Here is an 8,614-nt window from a genome sequence, read left to right as displayed (position 1 = left end):
TCCCGATAACACCAGCGCCGCAGTCTTTGGTTCACCGCGTGGATCCTCCTCTCCCTCCTCAGCCCATAGCCCGAGACTGGGAGGATCGACAAAAACACCACTTTACATGAGGGAGTCAAATTTAAGGCAAAAGATCCAGTTAAAAGTTAAGTTTTTTTAAATTAAATTGCTCTTCATATTCTCATAAAGGCTCCATGGAGTTGTCAGCTTGAAATTGCCAAAGATAAGGGCCTTCATGTCCTCACAGATTTCTACTTTTTTCCAAAACACAAAAGATAATTAACTACAGTCTCAGTGTGTGTTTAGTATACATACCACGTATATTCCAGATGAAGCCATCTCCTGCTGGTATTTTCCTTGTTTTACTCTCCACAGTACACTATCATTCTAAGATACCTTAATTCAAGTGGGAGACATGTGATGATTTTTTGGAGTCAGCAGAGCCCTTGGTGTTTAGAACAGTTAGAAATTGGATCTGTAATGGTTTGTTTGCTGATTAAATCTGGATCAGCTACTTAGGCTATCCAGAATTCCTTCCTTTAATGCAGGATCCAATTAAATCAAATAAAGCAGTCTAAACAGTGTTCTCCCCTTAGGCAAACTGATCTTGCGTGTGGTATGGAAACTTTTTAAATGGCATACTTTGCAGCCTGTCAGTGTTGCTCTGAGTACTGGCCACAGGCTGCTCAAAAGTAATGGAATCATGCTCTGTCAGGTAGGGCTGCTACTAGACACTGTGGTTGAACTTCCAAGGCTAAAAGTAGAAACCATTTTACCTAGTTTCAGATATTATCAAGGCTTGGGGCATGTTCAGCAGAATTCTTGCTTAACTTGGAGCTGATGCTGAGTTCTGAGTGAACCTTGGCTGACCTATGACTGGGTGGAAACCATGAGAGATTTCTTAGGTTTGAAATGTTTCGTTCTCAACTTGGCAACTCTTCTTGGAGAATTGCTTCTGCCAAACCCCACCCTTGGGATACCTCTGCTCTTTGAGTGTAAACATAGAACTAGAAGGAAAGTAATCTCTCTTGGAGATCCAGGTGTTTTGTGCAGAGCTATTTGAAGGACTTTAACACTAAACAAATTCTCAGCTTCGTCCCAGTTGTCAAAAGTTCTGGATCAAAACCTGTGTTATTTTTCACTCCCTATTTCCATTTTATCAGTGCCACTAGCTAAAACATTGTCTGTCAGGATACTGCCCCCTACCTCCAATGACAGTCTTCTACCTCCCAGCCTCTCTAGGGCTGTTGGAAAAAGTCCAGTTTCCAAATGTTTCTATAGTTATGGAAATCTGGCACTTCCTATGCACTGCCATTTTCAGTTGCAATAGGTATGGACAGAGGAGGGTCACTCATATGGTTACAGGTTTACAGGCCAAGCCCTATCAGGAGAGACTAAGGGACCTGGACCTCTTCAGCCTCCACAAGAGAAGGCTGAGAGGTAATCTTGTGGCCACCTACAAATTCATTAGGGGGGCGCAGCAAGGGATCAGAGATGCTCTTGGGGTAACAAGGAACAATGGTCACAAACTGACTGAGAGCAGATTTAGGCTAGACATCAGGAAAAACTTCTTCACGGTGATTGTGGCCAAAGTTTGGAATGAGCTTCCAAGAGAGGTGGTGCTCTCCCCTACCTTGGGGGTCTTTAAGAGAAAGCTAGATAGGCATCTGGCTGGGATCATATGACCCACTCTTTCTTGCCCAGGGTAGGGGTCAGACCTGATAATCTCTTGAGGTCCCTTCCCACCCAATCTAGGGTATCTATGAATCTAGGTTCCATGAAAAACACTTCTAAATATAAGCCTACACACACACAATTGTATATGCAGCCTTCTACATGACAAACTATGGGCACCAAAAAAAAAGTGGAGGAGGCCATTTTAAAGGTTGAGTTGAGGCCCCTTTGAAAACTTGGCCCCAGGTGATTTTAATTTGAATGACAAGTTCATCTCTCAGAGAATGATGTTTGGGAAACCTCCTCTCATACTGCAGCAGAATTACACACGGCAGGTAAATTGTACAGGGGCCATGAGGAATGAGATCTCAAGCACTTGTAATAATAAGAAATTCCCAATTACAGAATTGGCACATGAGGAATAATTTAAGATATGAACATCACTTAAAAAAAACCCTAACTTGTACATGACTACTATTGTTTGTATCCCAAGTACATCTGTGCACACAAAGGAATTGTTTGCTTGAGAGGTGGTTAGCCATGTTAATCTGAAGTCAGGCAGAGAAGAGGGTAAGTATACACCTTGTAGACAGAGTAACTAATGAGATCTATATAGAGCGCAAGTTTTTGTGACCTCAAGTTCACTTTATCAAATTCCATGAAAGGACAGCATCGAGTAGTGCATAAAGTCACTTGTTCAGAGATGATATATGTTTACAGGAGGTATTTGTCTTAGAATTGCATGGTGAGAAGGGGGTTGTGACTGGAAAACAAGCATTTTGGAGCAGGAGGGGGTATGCAAATATCCTGGTGATAGTTCTTGTATTCTAGCGCTGTTTGAACTGGTGGACAGAAAGCCATGCTGTTATTAACACTGTTAACAGTAGGGATCCTCCCTGAGGCAGTTTTGGAAACCTGTAGAACCTGTTACTTCTCTACAGAGTGCAAAGATAATGGGAAGGCTCCTTGTGCAGAAACATTTGGTTGCACTGGTATTTGCTGTTCTTTCCACAGCCAGTGGTTCAGTGTGCTGAGTCAGGTCCACGCTTCCACAGAACAGGAGATCAGGGAGATGCACGATGAGCAGGCAAACCCACAAAATGCTGTGGTAAGTCCAGGAGCAGGGGGAAGCTGCCCAGTCCAGAAGCATGTATTTTTAGAGAACTGACTATTTCTTATAGGTGTTACAAATGTTATACTGGTGGCTGTACCTAGAGGTCTCAGGGCTGGGACCCTGTTGTAATGGGCAGGATGTGTTCCTAACAGGATGGTGAAACCTAGATTTTTAACTTGCATTTTCATAGAATCATAAAAAGTAGGTTGGAAGGGACCCCAGAAGGCCATCCAGTCCAATCCCTTGATCAAGGCAGGATCATCCCTCCCCCCCCCGCCTCCCCCCCAAGCCATCCCATGCAAGTGCTTGTCTAACCTATTCCTAAAAGTATACAAATAACCCTGTCACACAGCTACAAGGCATATTGTCCAAAAACACCACGAACACCCTAACCTACTGCAGGTAAAGCAGGGGGACAAGGGCACTGTCAGTGTCCTACTGCTGCAAGAGTTGTTAACATATACTTAAGAGATTCAGTAAAGAGGGCCATGCCCCAACCTAGAGAAGAAGCCAAAACCTGCTGCAGTCCATGCCAGTGTGACCGTAGGGGGTAAAGTTTGTTCCTGATCCCAAATCTGGCAGTTGGTCCATCCCTGGGTGGAAGGGGAAGACCCACTAGGCTTTAGTCCCAGCAGAAGCATCAGCCGACCCTAGTCAAATCCCTAGTGCGTATATATAAATTTGCTTGGTACCTTTTCTGGACTCTGATTCCTTTCCATGGTCCACCCCTGGGGTGGGAATTTGTTGATTTCTTTTGTTTTAGTCAGTTTTCCCCATTAGATTTTTAGGCACATGTGCAACAGTGCAGTGTTTGACTTTGAAATGCTACAAAGGAATATTTAACTGGTGAAGAAATAAAAACCAATTGAAATAAAAACAGTATTGGAACACTTCAGTTGGGCTGTTCCATTCATTCTGTTCTTTCTTAAGGACCTACATTCTGGTACAAAGTTGACTTGATTAAGAAAGAGTGATCAAGGAAACAGAGGCAAATAAAAATCTAGATTCTGTTTGAAGCTGATTTCACAGGATTGCAATGTTGTATGGGGATGGTGTTTACTGTAGGGTACTCCTAATTGAGTTAAAATTGTAACTGGGTTCCATCACTTGCAAGATGGATGTTTTTTGAACTATGCAATGAACGTTACCAGAAATGGCGTGTTTCTGCATCTCTTTACTTAAGCCCCTGGTTTCTTTTCCTTCAAATTGTAGTGCTTAGGAGGAAGGGTGCCTACATCCATAGTCAGTTGTACATTATTTACCTGTTTTTGCACAGGGCACACTGGATGTGGGGCTGATTGATTCTGTCTGTGCTTCTGACAACCCAGATCGGTAAGTTCTAATATTCTGTTTTGTTTGGGGGTTTTTTAACCCTCTTCCCCATTAAATTCAGATATTTTTAATTTCATTTTCTAAATTTTACAGGCAAGTCTCATGTGAAACTGTTTTGGTGCTTGACATTTTTGATATCTCATTGGAAAATCCCAAATTGGGATGTTAACATGGGCAGGGGGGGAGTTGCATCAGGTCTGCTATGAACTCTATCTGTCTACCCTTACATAAAGGAATGAAACTTCTCCCTTGCATGGTGCAGCATATAATCAGTCCTCAGTCTTGCCTAGAATCCTGAAAGCAGGAGATGAACAATAATGACATAGTTTATACACCCCCTTTCTAACAGTTAAGGCTACAGGTTTTCTATTAAAGTCTTGCTATATGTAGCATTTTCTTTTTCCTTTCTTGGAGGTTGTATTCTGGTAACAAACTTTAGGTGACAGATTCTTCTGAGTCAAAGAGAGGACCTTGGGATAAGCTGCCAAACTAGAAAAGACTCACTGTCACTGAAAAACTCTGGTCAGGATGTTCTTCATCTTTGCGTATAAAAATTGAGAGATTGTCACATCACAAAAGAGAAAGGTGACCTTGTTTTGAGATGCTCATTAGCTGGAGCATTAAGATTACTGTCTGCCATGCAGAATGCCAATAATATGGTTCACAGCAGTTACCCTAAAAAGTTCATAGCTTCACGCAGCCCTATCAAGATCTGAATACTGCCGGCAATTCTAGTTTTACGTTCAAACTTTATAAACATGGCAACACCAGGAAGCAAATGCTCAAAAAAGGAAAGTGTTTGTTAGGTTTAAAACATGGCATTTACAAATTTTGATATTCCTGGCAGCAGCCTCGTGGTACCAGACCTTCTTCCTTGATGGGAGTGGGGAGCACTCTCACCATAATCTTGCCACTTGGTATGTTAGGAAGCATGGGCATTTACTTTTTACATTCCTTAGGATTAGTGATCAGAGAAGGAAAAAGAAATATTGGGTTGTCTTAGGCCATTTTGCTCCCAGTACAGAATTGTTCTAATTCAGTTTCAAGGACCAAATTTTTAAAAACTTCAGTTTTCCAGATAGAAACAGCAGTAGGTGAAAAAGACGGAACAGACGCTTCCCTGATGTGGACAATATAGCATTTGTGCCTTCCAGTCAGCTATCTGGATGCTTAAACAACAGGCACCTATAACTGCAAGAGGCAAAAGTTAGCCTTTTCCCCCTTGTGATGAACCGTTACTCAATTTATATACCAAGGGACTGGGTTGAGACTGCTTTGGCTCAGTGTTCATAAATGCACTATGAATGGAGTTGTACTTCGCTGCAAATCGCAGCTTGCTGCTGTGAGATAATCCTTCCTTGGCATCTGAAACTATCTTCTCTCAGTTCTTTCCACCCCTTTGAACTTCAGCATCTCTTTTTTGTAGATCTCTCCTCTCCTACAAGTGTTTCACTGCACTGTATCTAGAGCCCCCCTTCTTTTCAGGCTTAACCTTAGCTGTCTTCCCCGTGAATATTGACCCATGTCCCTCCCTCTAACCCCAGATCTCCACCCATCTCTGTCATCTCTCCTAGATGTTTCACATCAGCCTAAACTTAGCTTGACCACGTCTGTGCATTTCTGATCCTCCCTTCCCTATTCTCTCTTGCTGTTCGTCAATCTCATCTCTTGTGCTATAGCTTTCCCATGCTCCTTGTCACTCCGACCCTGGCTATCTGTAACTTTTTCTCTTGCTTCTCTGACGCTTCCGCTCTCTCCCCCCTGCAATTCGTGAAAAACATAACTGTTCTTGGGCGCTCTGATCACTTTGCATGTTCTCTCTACTACTGCTTTTGACACTCATTTAGATTACACTTGCTTTATTGCTGGGACTGTGTCCTCCTGTGTGCTTGGAAAGCACAGGAAGCTTTCCTGTTGAAGGGGGAAAGTCTGCAGCCTGGCAAACAGTTTCACTTGCTGTTCTCTGAGCTGGCTCCAAATCACTTTGTTATTAAATTTCTCCAGAACTGAAGGCAGCATTTCAAACGTCTTCTCATTGGAATGGTAAAGCAAAGAAGGTACACTTCTTCCCTCCACCTCAGTGTAGGTGATCTGCTTATCCCACCCTAGATGGCATGGGTGCTGCTGGCTGCAGCTGTTAAACACTTCCTGATATAGTTTTTAAGAGATCTGGTATCATGGGGAAAAAATAAGCTCTAAAGAGTGTAAATCAAATGGCGCAGAGCCAGGAAAACCCAGCAGTACAGTCTAAGCCACGTAGAGCCACCAACACAGTCCACTTGTGTGATTTTTGGGCAAACAGTCCTATTTGTCAATGCCTCAATGAAGCCTGGTTTAGGACTGGGTGAAGTCCAGAATCTCATTAAAAATAGATTCTGCCATCTCAAAAATTGAGTTGCTCTGTATTTAAAAAATAAAGGGATCTGAATTCACAGGGAACTTCATTATGGGTCTTTATAGAATATAGTTGATTTCAGCTAATGTAACTGCTGAAGCAGAACACTTTAAATAGAGAAGAGCCTGAGTTGGTTTGGATCCAGTTCCAAATTTGATTAAAGTTTGTGGGATTATTTTGAGCTGACCAATAAAGTTAGGACTTGAGTTATGAAGGCTGGATGTAAAATTTCCCACAGTTGAGGACTATGTGAACCAAACATTCCTACCTATCTACCTCCAATTTCCAACAGTCTTTCTGACTGCTTAATATTTTATAGATTTAGAGTTGTTAAAACAAATGGTGCATAAGTGAGTGATATTAGCCTGAATATAAAATACAACCAAAAGGAAGTGCTTATATTTATAGCAGGTCAGGCAAGCCAGTCATTTAACTGTGGTATAAACAGGAGTTGTGTGTACAGGAAAACATATTTTTCCATGTTAACTTTTTCCATAGACCCAATTCATTTGTGATTATCACTGCGAATCGTGTTCTTCACTGTAATGCGGATACCCCTGAGGAGATGCACCACTGGATAACCCTACTGCAGAGATCAAAGGGGGACACCCGAGTGGAGGGACAGGAATTCATCGTGAGGGGTAAAAATTTATTGGAAGGAAAAGCGAGGTGAATCAGAAGGGTTAAATCAGAGAGGAGAATTTCCTAAACTTGCTGTTGTGCACATGCTGGCAACCTGCAGAGTGCTACCTCTGCTTTTTACCTAGATGTTAGCTCTCAGTGAACACAATTAAACAACAAATTTGTATTTTCTTAATGCAACATTTCCATGGAAACAATTACCCTGGCAGTGCAGGCATGTTTGGCCATTGTGAATAAAAGAGCTGGGGATCCCTTGATGTTTTTTGCTAGAACAGTAGCGCTCAACCTTACAGCCCTTCGGACCAGATTAATGGCATGGGGTCTGCATGGGATCAGTACATGAGTGCAATGCAGCATGTTGACACGCCCTCTCATGCCTGGATCTGGCCAGCACTTGCCTGACCCACAATAGTGTGATCAAGTGTGCAGGGCCATGTTCTTCAGCCCACAGGACTCCCCACCAGTTTGGAAATTTGACAGCAAAGGAGTGGCTGCCACTGCTCCCCCACCACCAAATTTCCTGACACATGGATAGCCCCAGTGGTCAGATGACAGCTCTGTAGGCTGACACCACTGATCTAGGAAGATGAGTCTGAACCATTATAATTGAAAAGGCCAAGTATATAAGTTGCATGTAGTCTTTCACCCTCCGCTTCACTTGGGGAATTAATGTGACTGTCTCTCTCCATGTAAATGGAGAGACAAAATTGGAGGCTTGTGGGTTTAACTCCAACACAGTCAAGTGGGTGAGAAACTGGCTGCAAGATAGGACCCAGAGAGTAATTGTGAACAGATCTGTGTCATCCTGGTGAGAAGTGGGCAGCGGTGTCCCGCAGGGGTTGGTGCTCAGTCCAGTACCAAGTTACGGGGAACTGGTCACGCTTGAAGATAGGCTACAGTTACAGGTGGACCTAGACAGGCTAGCAAGTTGTATGGATCAGAACCTGATGAAGTTCAGCGTAGAGAAATGTAGTGCTCCATCTTGGGATGAGCAACCCCCAACACACCTACAGGCTTGGTGACACCAAACTGTCTAGCACCACAAATGAAAAAGACCTGGGGGTAATAATAGACCACAGTATGACTATGAGCCAGCAGTGCGATGCTGTAGCCAGTAGGGCAAAAAATACTCTGGCATGCATCGATCAGTGCATCTCCAGCAAAGCCCAGGAGGTGATTCTTCTGCTCTACTCAGCACTGGTGAGACCACAGCTGGAGTACTGCATCCATAGATTTCATAGACATCAGGGCTGGAAGGGACCTCGAGAGATCATCGAGTCCAGCCCCCTGCCCAAAGGGCAGGAAGTCAGCTGCTTAAACCACCTCCGCTGGCAGACTGTTCCAGACCTTGGGGGCTCGGACAGTAAAGAAATTCTTCCTTATGTCCAGCCTAAAACAGTTGCAGGAGTTTGTGACCGTTGGACCTAGTCATCCCTTGGGGCGCTCTGGTGAACAAA

The 8,614-nt window shown here is 43.4% G+C and overlaps 1 protein-coding gene across 1 annotated transcript in view; it reads left to right on the top strand.

The window, feature by feature from the left end:
- The window catches only part of MYO10 (myosin X), a 196,005-nt gene that overhangs the window by 172,666 nt on the left and 14,725 nt on the right, over positions 1–8,614 (top strand). Inside the window, exons 29-31 of the mRNA XM_019538109.1 lie at positions 2,689–2,782; positions 4,065–4,120; positions 7,014–7,156. Of these exons, the coding sequence (XP_019393654.1) occupies positions 2,689–2,782; positions 4,065–4,120; positions 7,014–7,156 (293 nt within the window). The remainder of the gene's footprint in view (positions 1–2,688; positions 2,783–4,064; positions 4,121–7,013; positions 7,157–8,614) is intronic.

This window comes from Crocodylus porosus, unplaced genomic scaffold (assembly GCF_001723895.1).
Source record: "Crocodylus porosus isolate Cpor-Errol unplaced genomic scaffold, CroPor_comp1, whole genome shotgun sequence".
In the NCBI taxonomy this organism is placed as follows: Eukaryota; Metazoa; Chordata; order Crocodylia; family Crocodylidae; genus Crocodylus; species Crocodylus porosus.
The sequence above is the reverse complement of the archived record's forward strand: the minus strand, read 5'-3'. Positions and strand labels throughout refer to the sequence as shown.